This window comes from Diorhabda carinulata, chromosome 5 (assembly GCF_026250575.1).
Source record: "Diorhabda carinulata isolate Delta chromosome 5, icDioCari1.1, whole genome shotgun sequence".
Lineage (NCBI taxonomy): Eukaryota > Metazoa > Arthropoda > Insecta > Coleoptera > Chrysomelidae > Diorhabda > Diorhabda carinulata.
The window spans coordinates 10,478,608-10,501,073 of record NC_079464.1 but is presented as its reverse complement, the minus strand read 5'-3'; the positions used below and the strand labels follow the sequence as shown (position 1 = coordinate 10,501,073).

The 22,466-nt window shown below is 31.5% G+C and overlaps 1 protein-coding gene across 1 annotated transcript in view; it reads left to right on the top strand.

Moving 5' to 3' along the window:
- Positions 1–22,466, top strand: part of LOC130894286 (uncharacterized) — a 462,711-nt gene that overhangs the window by 206,226 nt on the left and 234,019 nt on the right. Inside the window, exons 19-22 of the mRNA XM_057801000.1 lie at positions 1,770–1,895; positions 8,800–9,042; positions 11,559–11,789; positions 11,899–11,989. Of these exons, the coding sequence (XP_057656983.1) occupies positions 1,770–1,895; positions 8,800–9,042; positions 11,559–11,789; positions 11,899–11,989 (691 nt within the window). The remainder of the gene's footprint in view (positions 1–1,769; positions 1,896–8,799; positions 9,043–11,558; positions 11,790–11,898; positions 11,990–22,466) is intronic.

Below are 22,466 nucleotides of genomic sequence, written 5' to 3'. Positions count from 1 at the left end.
AGCAAGATGTTGATCGGTATGTCCTATTATCGAGAAGTGTTTGCGGTGTATGTAAACGGTATGTTCTATCCATGAGTCACGGTGTGCGTATAAGGTACTCTGGTTGTTAGCCATTTGAGTGTAGAATGACACTGTGATGATGATGATTACTTGAATGATAGACACTTACTTTTGAACTCTATTTCATGTAGAATTGCAAAATGTTGAATCTAGAACAATATATTTTGCTAATAAGTTACGATATGCGAGAAAGGTACTTTTTATATCTACTTGATTTTGAATAAATACTGTGAAATTGTAGTTTATATTAACTAGTCGCGGTATGCGAGATGATAGTTCATGAACTGTAGGATCTACGAAAGAGTTAAGGTCTGTGAGGAAGGTACTTGTTTGAGAGAAGAACAAGTCGGGAAATTTAAATGGAAGAGATAAGAGTCTAGAGTGACGGATAAGTGCAAACGTACTATACAGCGAAATGAAGTGATTAGACGATAAAATACAGATATTCTGAGAGTGAAATATTTTATAAACTGTATTAAAAAAGGATCACAGAAAATCAAGTAGTAAATTTTACAATGGCAATAGTAACAGACAAATTAAAAATAAAAAATCTTACAAATACGTTTAGGCAACAATCTATTTGAATAGAAATAACATTAATGATTAAAGAAAGAAAATATGTATATGAAAATTAGTTTGAAACATCGACGTTTTTGTATTAATACTAAATTAATAAAATAATCATTTTCATAAATTTTGTATTAAGTAGAAAAAACTACAGTGTGATTGCCGTTCAATTATACAGAACACAAAATAAAACTGTCCAAGAGTTTCATAAAATGTCAACGTTTCGATCTTTCATTTGATCTTTATCGAGGCTGAAAATATAAGGTACATTATAACTCAAACTTTGATGAAGATAAACAAGTATTTAAAATTGAGAAATTAGAAGAAGCAAAATAAATTTCCTTACATTGAAGGATTGTCGGAGAAATTTGGAAACTGTGTTAAAATGCACTCGTTAAATAAGTGTGACCTTGCATTTTACCCATAAACTTATTCACACAAATCAAAGTTAAAACACCAAATCTCCAGCATTCTACAATGATTTATAAAATAAATTGCTTAGACGGAAGTAAGAGTTACATGACTAAACCAGAATGTACCAAAATGCATATGATTGTCGAGAACATAATAAGAACAAAAAGTTCAGCTCTAACATCATTTCACCGATGGTCTCAACTTTAATTTTGATGATATGAAAATTCTGGAATATTAATAAAAAAAAATGATGTACATAAATAAATTTCTAATTTCACAATTTTTATTACTTGTTCATGTTCATCAACGTTTGCGTTATAATGTACCATATATTTTTAGCTTTAATAAAGATCAAATAAAAGATTGAAAAGTTGGCATTTTAAAAAAATCTTAGACAGTTTTATTTTGAGTCCTCAACCCGCAACACCACTCGAAATTACATACTAGGAAGGAAAATTATATGAGATTATACAGAACTTTCAACGACTACCCTCAATAATTGTTACCACTTTACGAATACCTCGAATAATTATATTATAGTATTATAAACTTACATTTTTGAAACGAAGAAGTGAACTACAAATTAAATATAGGATGTTTCATTTGAAGATATAACTTGCGGTACATTGTGATACAGTACATTTCAAAGCTACTACAACTTTTAAATAACAGATACAACATACTGTCATCCGTATGCTACCCTTCTCATTGCTTTGATATATTTACAGGTTGGTGATAGAATACTAGAAGTTAGCGGAATCGATTTGAGAGAAGCGACCCATGAAAAGGCCGTTCAAGCAATACGGAATGCCTCAAATCCGGTTACTTTTATCATACAATCCCTTATACCGTGGGTAAGTAAAGAATAAAATAACGATTGAATGCGCACTGATTCAGAGAGGAACGGATACTTCCATTAGAAGTCGTTTCAAGTAGTACAGATAAAGAAAAGTTCAGTTTTTTTAACATTCTTGAGCATAATTGACTATTATTTTACATATTACATTCAATTTTGAGAATAGATCTGTAAGTTATTATTTGAAATTTCATACTGTTTACTTACTTAAAATTTAAGGTTATATAAAAATTGGACATTAAATGTGATGGAAGTGTATTAAAACTAAAATTTTATCGATAATTGTTTATTTTTTTATATCTCATCTATCTAAAAATTAGTTTCTGATTTGTCGCCAATAATATTTTCTACATCTAATTTCAGGGTGTATGCCACCATTACCTGGGTGCTCTTTTCTTTTCTCCAAAAACAAGGCAGTAGCATTTGTAATTATTGCCAGTGATATACGTTTTCTTATTCACTTTACCTAAATTTAATATTTTCATTTTTAAACCGGTCATTAAATATTTAATAAAATTTGATGTTAGGAAATTGTTTATTTTACTTATGGAATTTTTATTAGTGGCAACCATAATGCAATGACAAGAAACTTCCATAATGTAAAGTGATATGCAATATACGTCATTGCAATATTTTTATCTTGCATGGAATTACTTTCACGTTGCATCTGTTAAGCGGCCTTAAGTTTTGTAGTAAAAGATAGTTCACCATATTTTCTCTTCTATTCTTGAATTTCAGCTACTTTGTGGGGATTTTTTCCAGATATTATTATCAATTCTTTCTCTTTAGTCTGTTTTCCGTCCATTTAGTTTTGTACAATTCTATTTCTAGTACTTGAATGTTGCATCATATTTCTCTATTCGTCGTAGTATTTTTCATTTTCAATCATTTCTTAAATCCCTTACTCACAATTTCATTTAGTTACTCCTTCGAAATATCATTAAATCTCTTGTTACATATAATTTGTAGTCTGAAGGTGGCGGTTTGTGCCGAAACAGACAAGAGATCAAGACGGAAGACTAATAAGAGAAAACGAAACTCCTCCTTGTCGTTAGGCTTTGTATATGAGTCAGTTAGCAAGAGATCTATGGACACGTAGAAGAATGTTGAAAATGATGCTTGATATCTCACAAACCGTTCAAGAGTAACAAGCTCTTATTCGATCACGAACTCACAAAACTAAACTAGAATGATTGGATTGACATATTTCAAATGTGTAAAAATCAAATGACCTTGATCCAATTTTTTTTTATTGTTTTTCAAAGTGAATTCTTTACATATTCATATGGCTTGCATTTGTATGTTCTGAGCAGTATTTATTTATTGGATGGGTGCTAAACAGGACCACCTTCTGTCAAACCGAAAGGTCCTTATCGTGTATCACGTCACGGTTCTGCGAGTAATATTCTTCTCCTCCTAGGTCATGAGTGATTTTAGAAGATTTTCTTTTCTTGTTGGGGATTAACTCCGGTGATTTTACATTGTTCTCATTGACTCAGTCATCGTAATGTGTGTGTTTTGCTACTTTTGGTAAACCCTTTTCTTACCTACTTCAGTAAAAAAAAGATCTAATCCGAGTGGTCTCGCCTTCTTTATAGATATTCCCAATGTATAACTCAGCACTTACTTATGAAGTAACTTTGTGGGACGTGGTGTGGGGTGTCATCTTATGGGTTGACTCGAGTCCTAGAATATTATTCTTTTCACTCCTTTTGTAGGTGTTATCAGTTTTCTTTTATAATAATAATATAACAACAAATCATCGTCTTCTTCTCCCTCCAACAGTCCAACAGTACTGAATTAAATTGATTTACAATATGAATTATAATTATCAAGAAACAACTATATTTGAATGTACGCATATCAGAAAATATCAGCCTAGAATTCTCCATTTTCTATTTGAATATGTTTAGCCATTGATTTTCACTATATAAGTTATAAGAAAATATTCTTGAAAGGAAGCGCTGAAGCAAGGTATTCTAATCTTACCAGATTTCCTACAAGTCGACTCATTGAATTCCAGAGAAATCCATTACTCCACATGAATTATAATTCTAACAAAGTGTACCAATAGAGTCCCTTCTACTTCCAGGGTAGACAAATTGACTACATCGATTTCGCCAATGAATGTACAATTGAGTAGGTACCAATATAATATTGATAAAAATAGTATAAAGTACAGGCTTCAATCAATTTAGAGATTCGCTCATTTCAGAACGCAAACCGAGGTGAACCCTCTTTCAAACATTTCGATTTTATTAATTCGATTCACTTGAAGCCTCAGTTAAAAGTTTCGTGCTTTCACAAACGTAGCGTCATTTGAAATGCAAATTTAGGAACAAAATCTAAGGTCGCTCCATTTTTGAATTTTTGAATTCGCAAACAGCATTGACAAAATGTAGAACCGCGGGTACAAAAAAAAATTGTTGAGATCAATTGAACTCGTTAATAGAATATGGTGTTGATAGTGGTTGACAAACGACAATATCGCACAAGTTGTAATTTTCAAGTGAAACGTGATATTCGATTCAGACGTAGTTGATTTGGTTTAAACGCTAGCGTTGTTATTCTTTTCCAGTTACCTAGAATGGAGCCTTTTGTGTGCATTTTTAAACGTCATATTTTATATACTTTTCTCTGTTTTTTTATGTGAATTTGCGTATTCACAGAGTAGGTAATTATAGGTAATACAATATAGGCAGATATGCAAGCAAACAGAAAAATAAAGGAATCCAACATAAGTAATAACCGAAATTATTATAAGTTGTTTCTTCAATATTTAATTCGCTCCACATCAGCTGAAGTTCATCCCTCAACTTATATTATTAGTAATATTGGTTTTGAACAATATTTTTCAGATAGTGTAATCGTGAGTGTTGGTGTAGTGGTGGTGTAAACAGTGTATAATTCTACTTATTATTAGTTATTATGATCAAAAAGCATCCGTTCAATACAAAACGTTCGATACAATTAACTGCATCAATTATGCAATAAAATAAAAAACGAGTACAAAAATAAGAAGAAACGTAACAAAACGAATATTCAACTGTGAAGACTTCATAACATAATTAATACCTCAAATGAAATTGCGTTGAGCTTTCCTTACATAAGGATTTGAATTTTATATCAAATAAAAGAATAAAACTAATTTCATCTGGTTACAGCTAAAGAATAACGATAAGGAATAAAATAGCTCAGCCCGAAATAAATCGAGTTAATCTGAGATGAACTAATTTGGCAATTGAAAAGAATTGTTTGGAAAACGAAATAATAGAAAGTGCTGCCAACATCAGAAGAAATATACTCTCCATTGTACTTGAAGAAATCCAATACACAACTGGAGGTTCTAGAATATTGCGCAGTTCCTCAAATTTGTTATAAATTCGACTAAATGATCAACGATATAAATATTATATTTTTTGGTCGACATCAATTTGATGGGATTGAAATAATAATGATATGGAGAAAGTCTTCATACCATAATAAACCGGAAAGCAGCTTTTATATTGATTATGATACTTAAATATTGTTGATTGTATACACGATTTCCGTCGCATATCCGGTATGATTTGTTTCTCTCGTCTCAATGTTGGAGGCTGTCAAAGGCCTGGGCTTCTCAAAAGTACTGTGAGAGAAAAATACCTTAAAGTTTTAATTCTTTTTTTTTTTTCTTGGAGATTTATTGTGTACTTCAGCCATTTCTGTTCCAGCGACAATAGTATCTGTATGAATCTTTCGAACATTTGTTCAAAGTTCCTATTTAGCATTGGTAATATTCCTTTTATATTTGACCTAACATGTTCATTAGGATTTATATCGAAATGATGGTCTGGTAGATTAAATTAACGCGGACGTTCCTTCTTAAAGTCATTATATCGGCAGAATACTACTTTTTATTGCTTTGTCAAGATTTATAATTCTGCTTTTGAACCGAAAGAGCAGAAGAGAAGAAAGAGAGTTATTTCATGGAACCAATTTTTGATGTTACATTTTCACCAAGCACTTGTTTGTAATTTCTGAAGATGGTGCTTATGTAAGAGTGAATTGATGTTAACATCAACAGAAAACAAAAGAGTTATAATGGTCGCAAACCATTCCCAAAGAACCGTTGAATTTATTTCTTTTTTAATTTCGATTGAATTATTAGGAGATCACTATCACCTGACGCGGTATTGCCTTAATTCACTTCGACCAAATAATATATTTTTTCCGTCAACAAACAATTTTGTTCCTTCCTTATAGTACGCTTTATCATATTATTTTAACAGAAAATAATCAAATCAAATTGTAATTTGGCTCATATGTATCTCTAAAAAGCAATCACAGTTTGTACTCTTTTCTAGTTTTCTAAAGTTTCCCAAAGATTTTCAATTTCTGGGGGAATTTTTTGTCTACTACAATTTTATGTGTAGTCTTCTAACAACCAATATATCTGAACAGATTTCTCAACAGAATCATATTTTAGCTTGAGTAGTCTATAGGCAAGGCTTCAAAACATTCGCTTTTTTGCCTCCATTTTCTAATTAACAATAATCCAAGACTACAAGTAAGCAAGCAACTAAAGTATTTTACAATAACCAATGTCTCAAAATTAGCTCAATATCAATATTCTTAACGGTCAAAACAAATGAGAAAAACATTTTAGTATCATTTTGCGAATAAACCAAGTGTCTACTTTCATAGTAATTATAATAATTAATAATTATTATTGTCTTATTTCCAAAGTATATGAATATATTCCACTTAATTTTTTAACATGACACGGAAATATTTGAAAAATTGTGTGTAAACCTATTGTTCACTGGTTTAAAAAGTTTTCCCATAAACCCTAAATTTCAATTCATTCTTATATCGTATACAACTCACTCCAATACACTTGTTAAAAACGAATATGGGTTTATCGCTTTCAGTGTGACTTTCCACACAATTGCCTCCTAATCTGTTGTTGCGACGGCTTATCCCTGGATACAGATGTCGTATTTATCTTCACTATATGACCAAGTAAACATTATCTTAACTGAATTGATTCCACACCATTTTTTGTTAGTCTTAAGTACTTACAACGAAATCTGCAAATATTGAGAAATAGTTATTAAGTCTATGGAAGACTATAATATATGATGAAAATTCAGTACATATCATTAGTATTAGCAACTATTATGGGTCAAATTTGTCTTGGAAGGCCAACTGTTATCAGGGTTTTACTGCCAAATTCCAGGCACAATCTATAGTGATACATTTTCCCCCTTATCCAATTCGTTTGTCGTAGTGAGTTCGTCATAATAAATAACGATTAAACTTCTAATAAACATAGAAATCAGTAATATCAACTAAGCCGTAGAATTAAGATTTTTAAATGTTCAGCTCCCATCAACTAACTGTTAATATAGACTACGAGGGCTGCTACTAAAGCTTTGAGATAAACAAATAAAAACACAGATTTATAATTAGATACGCTTTATTGCTCTTCAAAATATTCTCCATTGAGTTCAATACACTTTTGCATGCGTTTGAACCAATAATTGTTGAAGCATTGCTCCAATTACGATTGAGGTAACACATGTGATTTGACCGTATGAATCGCTTGTTCAGGTGTATCAATACAATGACCTTGTTACTCTTTGATCTACAGGAATAAGGCGAAATCATTGTGTGCCAAACAAGGACTGTACAGCGGATGACCCATCAAAAAACGTTTTTGTTTGAACTGTTCCCATATTCGTGGTGGAGAATATGTGATTTTATTTGCTGATTTTTTTTAACACTTCTGGCAAATAAATGTTGATGTACCATTCAGAATTGACCGTCTACGTTGACGCTGGCGACATGTCCAGTGATTCCGATAAAACATGCGACCATTTGCTTCGAAGTACGCGAACAACTTTTGTTGGATTTGGCTCGTCCTGAAAGACCCATACAGTCGATTGTTGTTTAGTTTCAGTTTTATATGTCAAATTATGCGAACAAATATTTTTGACAACCAAAGGTTCATGCAATATCGAATGTGCAAGTACAACAAATGCCCAAGTTTGTCTCTATCTCACGGTATGTCACATAACTATCTTGCATTATGAGTTTACGTACAACAACGATGTTTTCAGGCACAGCATTTTATAGTTTTCTTCGATAGGTGAATATAACAAAAAATTTTATAGACCAAATCGCATTGCTTCAATTTGCATTTGAAAAACTAATGAATCGTTTCAATCGCATTAGTAGAGTGACATACTGAGAAAATACGTGGCAAAAGCAAATCTAACTGAAGAAAATGATATGAAAGTATATATATAAACTATATATTTTACAACAGCAACTGTTAAGGCACCGTTAATGCATCCGTAACGTATCCAACTCCATTAACTCCATGACGGTGATTTAAAAAAAAATTTGTGAATGCTCCCAATTCACAAACAATTTTACCATTCCCTCTCAACTATAACATCCTAGAGAAGACTACTCGAAAATTATTTGATTTTGCTATATTATTTCTGGGAGTTCATTAAACGGTTCAAAGAAGTCAAATTATGAGGAAATTTAGCAATACTATTAGTAAAAATGGAGATTAGAAACAATTATTAAGTATTATCGTGAAACTACGAATAATAAAACTTTTGTTGCTGAGTGGAGCTTCTATAGAGTAGGTATCTTTTTAATTAATTATTGTTTTTATTCACCATATTCCGTATTGAAATTTGATTAGAATAAACTCTGAATGTTACCTCGAGCAAAAGTGCGCCTCGGCACAAATTTTCCATAGTTTCTTATAACTGATAACAACTCTGTATGCGCTCATATTCAATCTCATATTTTTTTGTAGTTGTCAATCAATTTGAATTAATTGAATTAATATATTATTCCAAACTCGTGAAACTTTTGATTTCCATGATATTTTTCTGTTATAGAAAATCACAGATAACGATACCAAAGAAAATGGTTGCTCATCTCCATTTCCATCGCCAGTTAGTAATAGAAGCAGTGCCAGTTATAACAAAGAAAACAACCAAATAAAAGAAATAAATGGAAACACACCACGATTCAAAGGAACGGACGGAATAATTTCTAATGAAATCCAATTGTCTAAAACTGCTACTCAAGTCGAACACCCTGCTACTGATGACTCTTCGATGGGAGCCAACCTCAACGTAGTAAGTACAATAGATTTTCAAAACGTCGTATATATATATATATATATATATATATATATATATAGTTTCCTTAATTTCTTATTTCTTTGACCGTTTGATATATTAATGCTTCTAAATGTCCTTGATTTTAGATCTCTTCTGTTTTAAAATTAGTTATTTTAATAATTTTAATTAAATAAATGTACAGAGAAAAGTATTAAGCAAATTGATAACCTATTATTAAAACAGCAGCTGAAAATACAAATGAAATCAAATCAAAATGGATCGAAAATTTAACTGATCCTGTCATACCAGATGAAGTGAAAGAATTTTTATCTTTAGTTCCCAATTTTGCACAAAATATTTCTAGTGACAAAAAATTACCTGTGACAAATATTTTATGTTATATTAAATGCAACACCAATCAAGTAATTGAAGAAATTCAAAATAAAATCTGATACTTGTACTATTATCACTAATTGGAAATATAAATTGAAAAACAAATAACAGTAGAGCAATGTCAAACCTCAAAATATAACTAAAGTCAAAGAATTCATCAATCAAAACAAAAATCTGAAAATTTTGAAAGCAGATAAATCTAATAAAACTGTTATTATGAAATCAGAAGATTAAAGAAAAAAATTCTTATCAACTTTCTATTTCGCTAAAATATGCAAAAAAATTGAAAATTCACAATGCCTTACTTCCTAAAATATATGGTTTACCAAAAGTGCACAAGCCTGAATTTTTTCTGCCACGCTTTCCAATACTATGTGGAGGGGTGGGAGGTTTAGAATCACTTCTAGTACAGTTGTTGGTCATGATTCCATGGCTCCGGTTGCACATATGCAAGCTAGTCGTTGTACCTTCGAGATATGGTTACTCGTGGTATTCAAACTAGTTCTAGTGCCCCAAACAACTGTCCCATATGTGATAATTGGTCTCACAATTGCCGTGTAAATCCATAGTAGGATCTTAGAGTTACAACCCCAATCCTTCCCTACGAAGTTTTTGCAAACCATCAGAGCTTTTGTAGCTTTAGTGGTTATCTCTTTTGTTCCAGAAGATTTACTATCTAAAGTGAGTCCTAGATATTTCCCTTCTGCTTTCCACTCAGTGATCTGTCCATCTAGGTTTATGGGCTTGTGGTTGAATTTCCTCTTCCTAGTGAAATTAGATGGCTATTATTTGGGTTGACATTTAGTCCCATCGATCAACCTCACCTTTTTGTATAGTTCAGTCCTCTTTGAACTATATCACAGACTGTATTTTCTTGCTTGGATGATTATGCTGTCAGCGTATCCTTTGCAGGATACGCTACTCTAGTAGATAGTAGTTGTATCATCCATATGGGGATTGTTTTATCTACTCCTCTCTTGCGTCTAATGTTCTTTTGACAGGCTCGTGTGGAGTGTTGTTCTATGTCTAAGAAGGCACATAGTACGTTTTCTTTGTTTGTTAAAGCATTCTGAATTCCATTTGTAAATTGTACCAGTGAAGTCTCTGTAGAATTGCCTTTTTTTTGTATGCGTATTGTAGTAGTAGTAGAAACGAAGTGAGACTGATTGGTCTGAAGGATTAAGATTAAGTATGTACCCCAATTGTAGACTGTTTCTACTGAAATGGACCAAGTGTGACAGGATATCCTCCTGACCTCTTTGATAGGTGTTCAAAGCTTATTTCATTCGTTCACTATTGCATACTTGTTTCAGAATTGCTGCAGTTTGTCTCATAGCTTTGCATGTTCCTCCCTTTTGTTTTCTGAGACCGCACCGTCAACTGAACTTTCTGCAAATTTGTTAAATTCAAGACTTTTTCAAAATAACCATATTGCTTCAACACCAGTTTGAATTTCCTTTACCTTTAGATCTTTAAGTACTTATATTTCACAATGACAATGGTTCAAATACATGAAACAAATCTTTTGTTTTCTCAATTCGGTAAATTCCAAAGTCCTTTTCCCCTCTAGTCTTATGTTGCTTCTTTGTCTTCACTAAGTATTATTTATATCTTCGGCTCGTGTATATTCATTTTTGTTAACTGTCTATTTATTATTTCAGAACGATGTTCTAAATAGTTTTCACCTTCTGCTATCATCGCAAACTGATACGTCACATAGTTCTATCATGGTCCTTCATAAGAAAACTCCAAAATACCCTTCAAAATTCTTTTATACGTATTTTTGTAATTTGTATAGCTGTATCTGACAGTTTATTGAGTGAAATTCGGCTTAATATACATCCTTGTCTTGAAGTTATGTTTTTCTTGGAAACTTTCGATCTTTTCTGTCTGCTGGCGTACTCACATATCCAATATGTCTCGTTTATCATAAGTATCATTATTTTCTGGAAAAGTTCAAAATCTAAAAGTCTAAAATGTAAGCAATTAAGTATAATTCTGAAGTTTTGACAAGAGATTATGTAATTTTGATAATAGATTGTTCTGTGATTATGATACGAATTACAATTTGATATTTTCGATTTTGTTTTATTATAATAAGATGTTTCCACCAATATTAATTATCCGATTATTTTCAGGTAATTACTCAAGTTACACCAATCCACGCTCCATTATCCACAAACATAAACACAAATACATTTAATAAAGATGTTGGTGATAAACTTGACAACGAATTTCAAGAAAACGAAAAAGAACATCAAAAGTCGACATCTCCAGCTATATATGAATCGGAAAGTGAAGAAGACGATGATGAAGAAGACGACGTTCGGGAACTGGAAGGAAGAACTGTCTCCGCCAAGGGGTATGCGGTGAGTAAAAACTATATACGTAGTTACTTCATTGGAAAAAAATTCAGGAATATTCAGCATTTACTGTGTTGATATAACTTTCATCTAAATAGCCCGTTTGTGTTTATAGATTGATAGAGCAAGTGCTGGAAACGTTAAAAGAACTAAAGAAGAAATAATTGCAGATACTGAAGCAGAGGATGATTATGGTTACACGATGAGTAAGTACTACAATTTCATGACAAAAAGTATAAAGCATGCCCGTTAATATATGTATTTTTTATGAAATTTTTCTATGTAAATACAATTTGAACGTACCACTCGCAGCAACTCCTTAAGATACCAAATAGTAGTAGTAACAAAGTTCAAATTTTAGCATTTATGTCTGAAAAAAATATTCCTATTTCTATCAACGATCGTAAAAAATACCCAACAAACAAAAAATTGTTTACTGTTATATTAGGTCTACAGTTAGAGAAAATTCATTCTCACATGCGCGTGAGAAAACCCGTCCCTCTAAGCATCAACCCCCGAATATATCCAGGCTTAGGTACGAAGAAAGACATTCCACCAACCCTCTGTCTTTTCGACAAGTCCTCATCCTCTCCTTCCTCTCCTCTGAGTTCTAAAGGAGACTTTGGGATGTCTTACATTAGATTAGCCTGTTGGCTAAACACTCTTGGCTTCTTGCTCTGGACGTCTTAATGTGTGTGTGTTTCGCTGCCTCGGGTAAACCTTTTCCAGCCTTCTTCGGCAAAAAGAGATCTAATCCAAGTGGCCATAGCGTAAAGTTGAACAACAGTTATACATTTAAAACGATAAAATAGAAACTTTTTCAATTTTAAAAACAAAACATTTAGTAAAATGATGCCGATTTATTTCTAAACTTTACAGTTCAACAAGTAGTGCCTGCTATAACAGATAATTACGACTATGTAGTATAACAATTAGCGTTGCCAGGCGTCCGAATAAAGCCGGACATAGGTAGGCTTTCTAATTGCGTGTACGGCGGAAATAAACGGTGTGCGGCTTGTCCGGTTTTTATTAGGCTTTTTACACTTGTGTGTCCGAGCTTAAGTAACGAGTGTCGAGTGTCGATCACTCACGCAGGCCGGAAGTGCCGCCCATCCCTGCGCTCTGTCGGCTGTTCCTTCTTTCGTAGCCAGGGTTCCCAACTCAGGGGTTTTCCTCCTAAATTTAGGGGAAAAAAGATGGGATGGAATGTTTTTAGGGGTATTTTTAGGGATTTTTATAACATTGTAAAGAATAATATCGATTGAAATGTTACAAAATATGATTACGGTTCAATCCACGCTACAACGGAATGGTGGATCAAGTACAACATTTCAACCATCCGCAAAAATGTTAAAATTATTTAATGTCAATATGTATGATTATAACAAATCATAATTTGAGGAAATGACTTTTCACTTGAAGTTTTCGACAATTTATGAATAAAGAATTTAAAAAACTTATGTTGCCGAATGAAATCATTTATTGATCGTTTGAAATTTTTTATTTGTTTAATGATATTTTACTATTTTTAATTTTACCTATTTAAAAATATTTAATAATTCATTATTTAATTGATAAGATATTTTGGGTAATCCCTAGTAATTGATTTTAGAGGTTTTTAATTGGGGCTTTAGGGATATGAAGTTTTGTTAGTAGTTGGGAACACACACACATAACGTGGCACCAGTAGCCATTCCATGGATTGTTGCTTCGATTCGTCACCGATGTTTCGTCACCAGTAACAATTTGGTCTAAAAAATCTTCACCTTCATTGTGGTACCGCTGAAGGAAAGTCATTGCACTGCCTAAACGTTGGGTTTTGTGCAAATCCGTCAACATTTTTGGAACCCAATGTGAACACAATTTCCGTTATGTCAAGTTCTCGGTCACAATGCTGTACAAAACACTACGAGTATATTGAGCAAAGTAGTCGCACAATGATGAAATTATAAAGAATCTGTTTTCTCTCACCTTTTCATCCACTTTCTGCACCAAATCTTCATTAACGACCAAAGGACGCCCACTCCGTTCTTCATCATGCACATTTGTGAGGCCATTTTTAAATGCTCTCACCTCAAATTCGTTCAGTAGATGTATATGTATATGATCTTTTGGATGTTTTGTAGTAGAGGAATAGTAACATCCATTCTGTAAATTATATGCGTGTACAACTTCTATTCCTTTTCTATCGACTCCATTGTACTCGCACCCATTCAATTCATTATTATTTTCCCTTAACGCTGATAAATTACTTCTATTATCGCTGTGGGTATAAAGTATCACATTCTAGTTCTGCACGTACCCCTAGTTTGTCCACCTCGCTAAAAATTTTAATTAATACAAGAAAAAAAAACTTACAGTGAATATCACAATATACAAATATACACAAGACAAATTAATTGCATGATTTGAATAGTTTTTTGAGGGTCATTACCTCGAAAAACATGGGATAGTATGAAAAAATACGCCTGAAAGAAGATAAAATTACATATAATATTCTAATGAAGCTGAAAGTTGTAATCTGAGACCATTTGAAAATATTAAAAAAATCCATTGATCCTATTACATTTCGTAGCGACAGTTAAAAGTATCTTCCCACTATATACGTATAACGGTGGAAGTGGAGTCTGTGTTAAACGAACAAAAAAATTGAGGTTAATTTCTAGAACACCATTTGATGAATGATGCCCACCAAATTTATACATACAAAGGAAACTGAAAGTGAAACCGTAGAAACGATATTCCATTCATCTTCTGATGGAAGAAAAATAGCTTTATCAATAAATTCCTGTCATAATATTTATCCAATTTTTTCAGGCTTTTTATTAGTGTTTACTTGAAAGCTATCATTTTGTTTGAACTAGCGTGAAATATAATCTACCCCTTTGTAGAGGGATTTGAGTGAAGTTTGTAGTGTAAATATTTTAGTTCTATTTATGTCATTAAAAGACGAATATTGTTTATCACCTGTTCATTTTGGTAATTTACAAATTGCTCTCTACAATATCGATACCCATCTTTATACACAACAGACAAATCGAGAATGATCACCTAATATATTCGTTATAAAAATTTATTTATGCTGATGGACAGAACTCTCTAAATGATTAATGGAAATTCCGAGAGTAAATTGTATAAGTTAATTTCATTATCGATATCGAGAGATTTCAAGAGAAAAGAAAATGTACTAAGCTTCACATTCGAGAGATAAAACAATAACTAATCGTACATATTTCAAATGCGAGGTTTGGCTATTCAATTCTAGCTCTTGTTCTAACCAGTCAACAAAGACATATATATATATATATATATATATATATATATATATATATATATATATATATATATATTTATATATATATTCTTTATATATTTCTTAGACCTTTTGATGTATTAATGCATCCAAATGTTCTTGATTTTAGGTCTCTTTTGTTTCAAAATTAGTTTTTTTTGATAGTTTTTAAAAGAAAGATAAATTTTGAGGTTTCGACCTTTCAAAATATGATATTGACACTGACAATTTGCTTATTTATATTGATCTATAGATCACCTTCATCATGAATATCAAAATAAGGATAAAATCATCTTAGAATTTATCCGGAAAAAATGATAAATAACATATTCAAGAAAAGGATAAACAGAAACTACAATCAATTTTAAAAAAACAGAAGTGGAACATCAAAACATAAAACATTTTTCCTTACCATATGTACAACAATTCTCGAATTATTTCAATGAATATTATATTAATATAAATCATAAAGGACATAATATTCCACTAAATTTAAATCTAAATAACCAAAAAACAGAAGAAGTAATATTATATATCAAAAGCCTCATACTAATGGCTGCCTACATAGGGCAAACATCTCAGTATTTATAAAATAGACTAAGAGGTCATTAATACGATTAAAAAAATAGAACTGCATTAACAAACTATGGAATATCAAAAAAAAAACTTAAATTAAATTATAAAGATTCAAAAATTCTTGAAACGGAATTTAATATATGAAAAAGAGAATTTTTAGAAATGGTTCACATTCATATGAACGAAAAATCTATAAATGATAAAAAAGATCTAAATTAAATAGAATTTTCAGCTCTATTTTGTAAATTCTAATAAAACTACAAATAATTTAATTGATTACTGTTATGTATGTTACTGTTATATATATTAGAACAAAGTTCTAAGTTGACTTTATCCTTATTTTGATGTTCATCATGAAGTTGATCTAGAGATCAATATAAATTACCAAAATATCAGTGTCAATATCATATTTTGAAGGAGACTTAAAGAAAAGTCGAAACGTCTAAATTTATCTTTCTTTTAACAACATCTTAACAAAAAAAATTTTAAAGCAGAAGATACCTAAACTAAACAGCATTAAGATGCATATATATATATATATATATATATATATATATATATATATATATATATATATTTATATATCATAATTTAATAGTAACTCCGGCTAGCTCTAAATTTAGTCGGTAAATAGCATGAGAGACTCTTTTTCCATTTGAGTTATACTGTATTTGTAGAATTCTTTTTTCATTTTATTGACAAAATTACTGACTTTGACTATTATTTAAATATGAAGGATAAAATATATTATGATATCACAATCATTTAATTCGACATTGATTAATTATTTTATTTAAAAAATTTTTATTCTGATGTATAATTGTTCCTGTGGTTTGTATCAATGAATAATTTCACCTATCTTAAGTTTATGATCGTACTACATTCAATAATTCTTCACTTCTCGTTGTCTTATGCTATTTACAAATACTCCATTGAATGTGAAGATGGTTTGCAAATATTCGTAAGTATTCGAGAGCCCAATAGTAGCTTCTTTATAACGAAATTGTGGCTGTTCGCCCATATTGGCATTCCATCGGAAAACCACTATTTTAGTTTTGTTGGGATTTACTTGCAGCTCTATTTGAGACTGTACATAAGACAATATCATCGGCTTAAAGTAGCATCCTTATATTTTCATTGTTATCCAAAGTTAATCCTTTATAGCACCATGATTTTGAAAGTAGGCTTCAATTACCGAACTGATAACATTTTGAGCGTCATCAGTTACAACATGGTACTAAAATCGTTTTTATGATCTGATAACAGGTTTATTCATTCATTTATTTAGTGTTCTTGTGATCTAACAACGGGATCGCTGCGTTCGACACGATGTGAAGTGGCATCTGCCAATCTTTTCTGTAAACGATATACAAAATCTAGCGAACTTCTGATACTAACACTTTTGATCTTTTCCTTTCCTAGCGTCCTGTTATGTACCACGTTTTTTTTTGCATGTTACAGACTTAAAACATATCAATGCAAACTTGCAATCAATATTTAGAATAATTTTTTAAAAAAATCATTTTATCTTCTTTCACAAAGTTGCTTATATAAAAATTATTCACGTGGTAAAATTATTAATGTTTTGAAATTATCGACTACATTTTTAAATTATCAAATACCGTTACAATAGGGAATATTCATGTAGTTTAAATTAATTTGATTTTTTTTTCGGAGACATTATAGTCGCTCTATTATTATAAAATCATTATTCATTCATTTCATTTGCTCTCAAATGCTCAAAATAATTATTAAAAATTGAAAAATAAGCGAACGAAATTCAAATTTGATAAATACATCATGATTAGTTGCGACGTCAAATACCACGTCCTGGATTAATCCAAGTTATCATCGATTAGTATAGTACAGGGATGGGGAAACTACGGCCCGCCTGCCGTCTCCGGTCCGCAAAGCGTTGAAATCCGGTCCGCGACCGATCAAACAAAAATCAAGTACAGCTTTCTTATTATCAGAAATTACATTCTCCTCAATTGACAGTAATGGCAGTGCACGTTGCACATAAAACAACATGAGCGAGCGCAGACGGGGATATGCGCGAAAACCGAAAATGAAGTTCGAGTAGGTGCGTCTGACGTCGAATGCACTACCCATTTGAAGCAACTATTTCTGAACACCAGCAAATTGGAATTTCATAAGTCCTTATTTAGGACACAATACCCAAATATAGTTGCCCACGCCCAGAAAATAATGGCTATGTTTGGTACAAGCTATTTGTGCGGACAAACGTTTTCAATAATGAAACTAAGCAAAAATTGTCTTCGTAATAGGCTTTTGGATGTCCTCCTTTTTTCATTGTTAGCAATGTTAGTAATTGTGATGTGCAACCGTTACGTGCAGGCTTCAACCGTCAAATTAAATTACTGTCTGGGTTATCAAACAAAAGGAGACAAAAGGAACACAAAAGTTTAATGGAACCTGCATTTATTCGGTTATCTTACAAGTACACCACGCGACATACAAGCAAATAGAAACAAATGAGAGTGAATACATTAGTTGGAGCAATGATATACACTTCCTGTCTTTTGACCTTCATGGTTTGTTTTCATTAGTTTGTGATTTTTTAATTATTCCTCGTTTATTAAGTTTCATCAATAATCGGATATACAATTCCTAACAATGTTTTAATTGTAAAATAAACTATGTTATACGTGAGCAGTAGATAATAATTCTCAAATGATATAATGTTCCTACCTAATTAAACGCCGCTTTCATGTAAAATTACCACTGTTTTCAATTAACAGATGAGTTTTATTGATTTTTCCGAAAGAAATAGAGGTTAACGCCAAAAATGTGGATCAATGAATTTCATGGCATATTTTGTGAATATCCGTATGCCATAATATTTTACGGCGGCGAATAAACAGTTCGGTTATATGTGGTAATCATGCAATCCCCTTAATTCTCTCTTAGTTTAATAATTTTTCTATCAATTTAGATCGATACTGTATATCTTCTGTCCTCTGGGATTATCTCTATGACCATAAAGGTGATCAAAGGAAAGAGACCAATTTATCAGCACGATCGTTCTTTGTGATTGGATTCCAGTCCTGGGGGAGTTCTATAATATTATATACTTTGGTACTCTGTAAATGAATTTTACGTTATAAAATTCATATCACATCACATCACATATCAATATTTCAGTTTCTTGAAATCAAATGATGATAATATATTGGGTTATTTCTCAATTACACAAAATATTGAATTAAATAGTATTTTAAACTAACTATAAATCTGTATAATACTTATCACGAACTAAAATCAAAGTAAATTGAAGTACCAATTTGAAATTATCCTGTTTATGAATCAAACTTCAGTTATAATTGCAAATTCTTGGGAGTGGAATTTATTTCAGGATTCCCAAACAACAATTTCGACTGTATGAAATATATGAACATTAAATATACGAGTAAGTCTTTAATATGTGATTTCGTCTAATATACCTGATACAAATTCTAAGTCTTCTTTTCTTTTGGTCAAAATTATATTTGGTAAGGCACATATTTGATAGGCTGGTAATTTATCATTACTTACTACCCCTACTAGGTCTCTTCACATGATACGCTCATAAAAGACCTGCTCTTCTCTCACCACAAACACATCTGAAATGCCGCTAGTTCATTGAGTAGGAAACCACGCAGACCACGTCATAGGTGAGTGCCCAAAAATTACAACGTACGTGTTTCACATTCTTTGGCAAGCTTCGCACTTTGATTAGTGACGTCGAAAGGCTTAAGTTCAAGTGAGGCAGGATGGGCTTATCAGAAAGTCTGTGTGCACAACAATCTACGATCACCCACAATCCAACTATAAACTAATTCCGCTACTATTATTCGTGATAACTGGGCAACATTATTTCTTGCGCAGTGCTTTTTAATATTCATTGTTCCACTTATAAATTCGCAAACTTTGTAATCTTGTTTGTAGTTTCCTTAATGTATGTAATACATTATTTGCCACACTGTATATACACTAATGTTGTGTATTTGTTGAAATCGACAAGAATATAATGGTAATGGTAGAAATTTATAACTCTGTAAATGATACTAACAAACTTTTAGGGTTCAAATGAACGGAAAATTGCATGAACTCAAATATATCTACTACTACAACTATTATTTATATCACCATTCAAACACAAGATAATACATGGAAAACGTCGGATCTAAGATTATCCTCCACTCAATAATGATCCCTTGGAATTCTAGCTACAATAACGGAGATTCATCGCTTTAGACACATAAACCGAAAATAAAGATGATTAATTTTCTGTTGGATAAAGTTTAAGGATCGCTGGAACGGTAGTAGCAAATATAATCGTAAGATGCAGTCTAAGGAATTGAATATGTTCTCTCCTAATTTCCAAAACAACTATGCTTCCAAAATACGTCCTATTCACACTATAACTTGTCTAGTGCTAATAATGATTTCACTAATGTACATTCTGATGTACATCAGTTATAACGAGAATGCTTTACTATAATATCCCGTCACGAATTGCCCATACAATGTATTCTATATAAACTTGTCTTTTCTATTCCTGAATGTTATTATATACATTGTCTTCCATTACACGTTGGTTATATTCATATTAAACACACTGTTTATACCATCACTGCCCGAGCAGTCACAAATACAGTATCTGACGCGCATTTAGGTAACCAAGTTCTCGTCTTCAGATACTGAAGGTGGATTGTTGACCGTCAGACCGTCAGAATTCTTTTCTAGTCTTGACTTTCGGCACTTTCGGGACATGTTCAAACTATCCAACTCTCCACTCTTATGAAAAATATTTATTCTAGGTTCCAACAAATTGCTTATCACTTCTTGAATGACTTTCCCTCCGTAGAGACTTTTTACTATCTTTTTGTTCGGTATAACATCTTGGCATAGCTTCTTTCGAATCCATGTGTCGCACGAATGTGGAGTTTTTCTATTGTTACTTAAATGAGAATTTTAGTTCACGACTTGTAGATCTATTAAAATTATCAAATCGATCAGTTCACTTGGAAGTCCTTTGCGTCGAACAATCTTTTTCATTTCGTCTTATATTTTATTATTTATGTTAGTATTTCTAATTTGCTTGTTTAAAGCTCTTGAACAATATTCAAAGAATTAAGAATCAGAGCAAATGATCTATCATTTTCAAGGGTCAAAATCTGGTCCGTTACTGATTTTTAATTTTTACAGTCTCCTTGATATTTGCCTAGAACATTCTAGGCAGATCTATCTACAAATAATTTCTGTAATTTTTTATATCTTGTAGAAAAGATTTCATAGTTTTTTGCCTGAAATTTGTCCTCTTACACATTCAGCTATTTTTGTTGCCTTTTCTTCCTCCTAAAGATTTATTCAATTGCTTTTTTTCTAAGTATTCGCTCATAATTTTATTTAATCAATTTTTCCCTTACAAATATTTTTATTACTTTTATTATCAGTGTTCAAGACTTTATTGGTATCTATCTTCAATTTCTAAGATTTTGAAACATTCCATATATTTTTTTGTATTCATTTTTTTTACTTACTCTTGTAATTCTGCAATTGTTTTTAACTAAAAATTATCTAAATCATACTCAGGTCATTTTTTGATAAATATCTTTCATCTGGGAAGAACCAGCTGTTTACGAGTATATACATTTCGCCATTTTTTACTTGTACAGTTTTTGGTGTAACAGATTTCCTAATCTAATATGTTTAATAGGTCCTAGAATAACCCAGAAAGATACGGTATTTCAAAAAACAATTCCTGTAGAAGATTGCCTGGCTATTGAACTTCGTTACACTGGGGACTCGTGCAGTAGTATACAATATTTATTTAAAATTTTGAAACAACAATTGTCGTTATAATTATAGAAACCTGCAACACACTGAAATAAGAGATTAAGGATAATAAAAGTTTATGAATTTATGTTTCTTATAATTAAATTCATTTTATTTTAAACATCAATTGAAAAAAATTTCTTCAATATCGTTCACATTGGTTTGTTGCTGGTTTTGAAAAGGAAAAGCAACATACATTAAAAAAAACCAAATTATGTCACAACAATAATATCATCAAATGTTTTTTATGTGTTATGTATTTTTCCAATTATATTGTAAATATGGCAACGCTGTCGATATCTCAATATATTTGGTAACAAATATATTGTCACAATTATAAAAAGAAATAGTATCAAGAACTATCTCCGCCCAACAATAATTTAAACTTTTCAAAATAAATAAATAGTTTAAACTTTCATATTTTTTTGTCCTTTTTTTGCTTTCTGTCTTCTAAAAGTAGAAAGATGACTTTCCATTTTTTTCGTCACGTCGAATGAGATACACTTTGTGTATGTCTCATTTGTCTGATCCCATGAAATAAGCTGCCTTATAATCAATTACTAAAAACTTTTCCCTGCTCCACTCTATAGCTACTCACAGTTAAAACACTACAAACGCAACGAACGTTCAACACTGCCGTATCCACTGAACAACGACGAAATTATCTTTAATAAATCCTGCTTACCGACAAACCTCTGAAAATATTTTGCGAGTTCGTTTTGTTCGGTGCAATATACTGATCGAACGAATTAGATACAGCGCGCGCGACAGGTTTGGTTCATTCGGAGTGTTTTGTTACAAGTGAATATCCACATTATGATTTACTATTCAGTACAACTGCCTCTAATTTAGCAACATCAAAGTTGATTTATATAACAGCAAATTGGAAATGTCCACTAATTGATATGCGAAATTTATAAATGTTCATATATCAAAATATTGTTTTTGTGACTCTAGTTTAACAGGGAAAACGT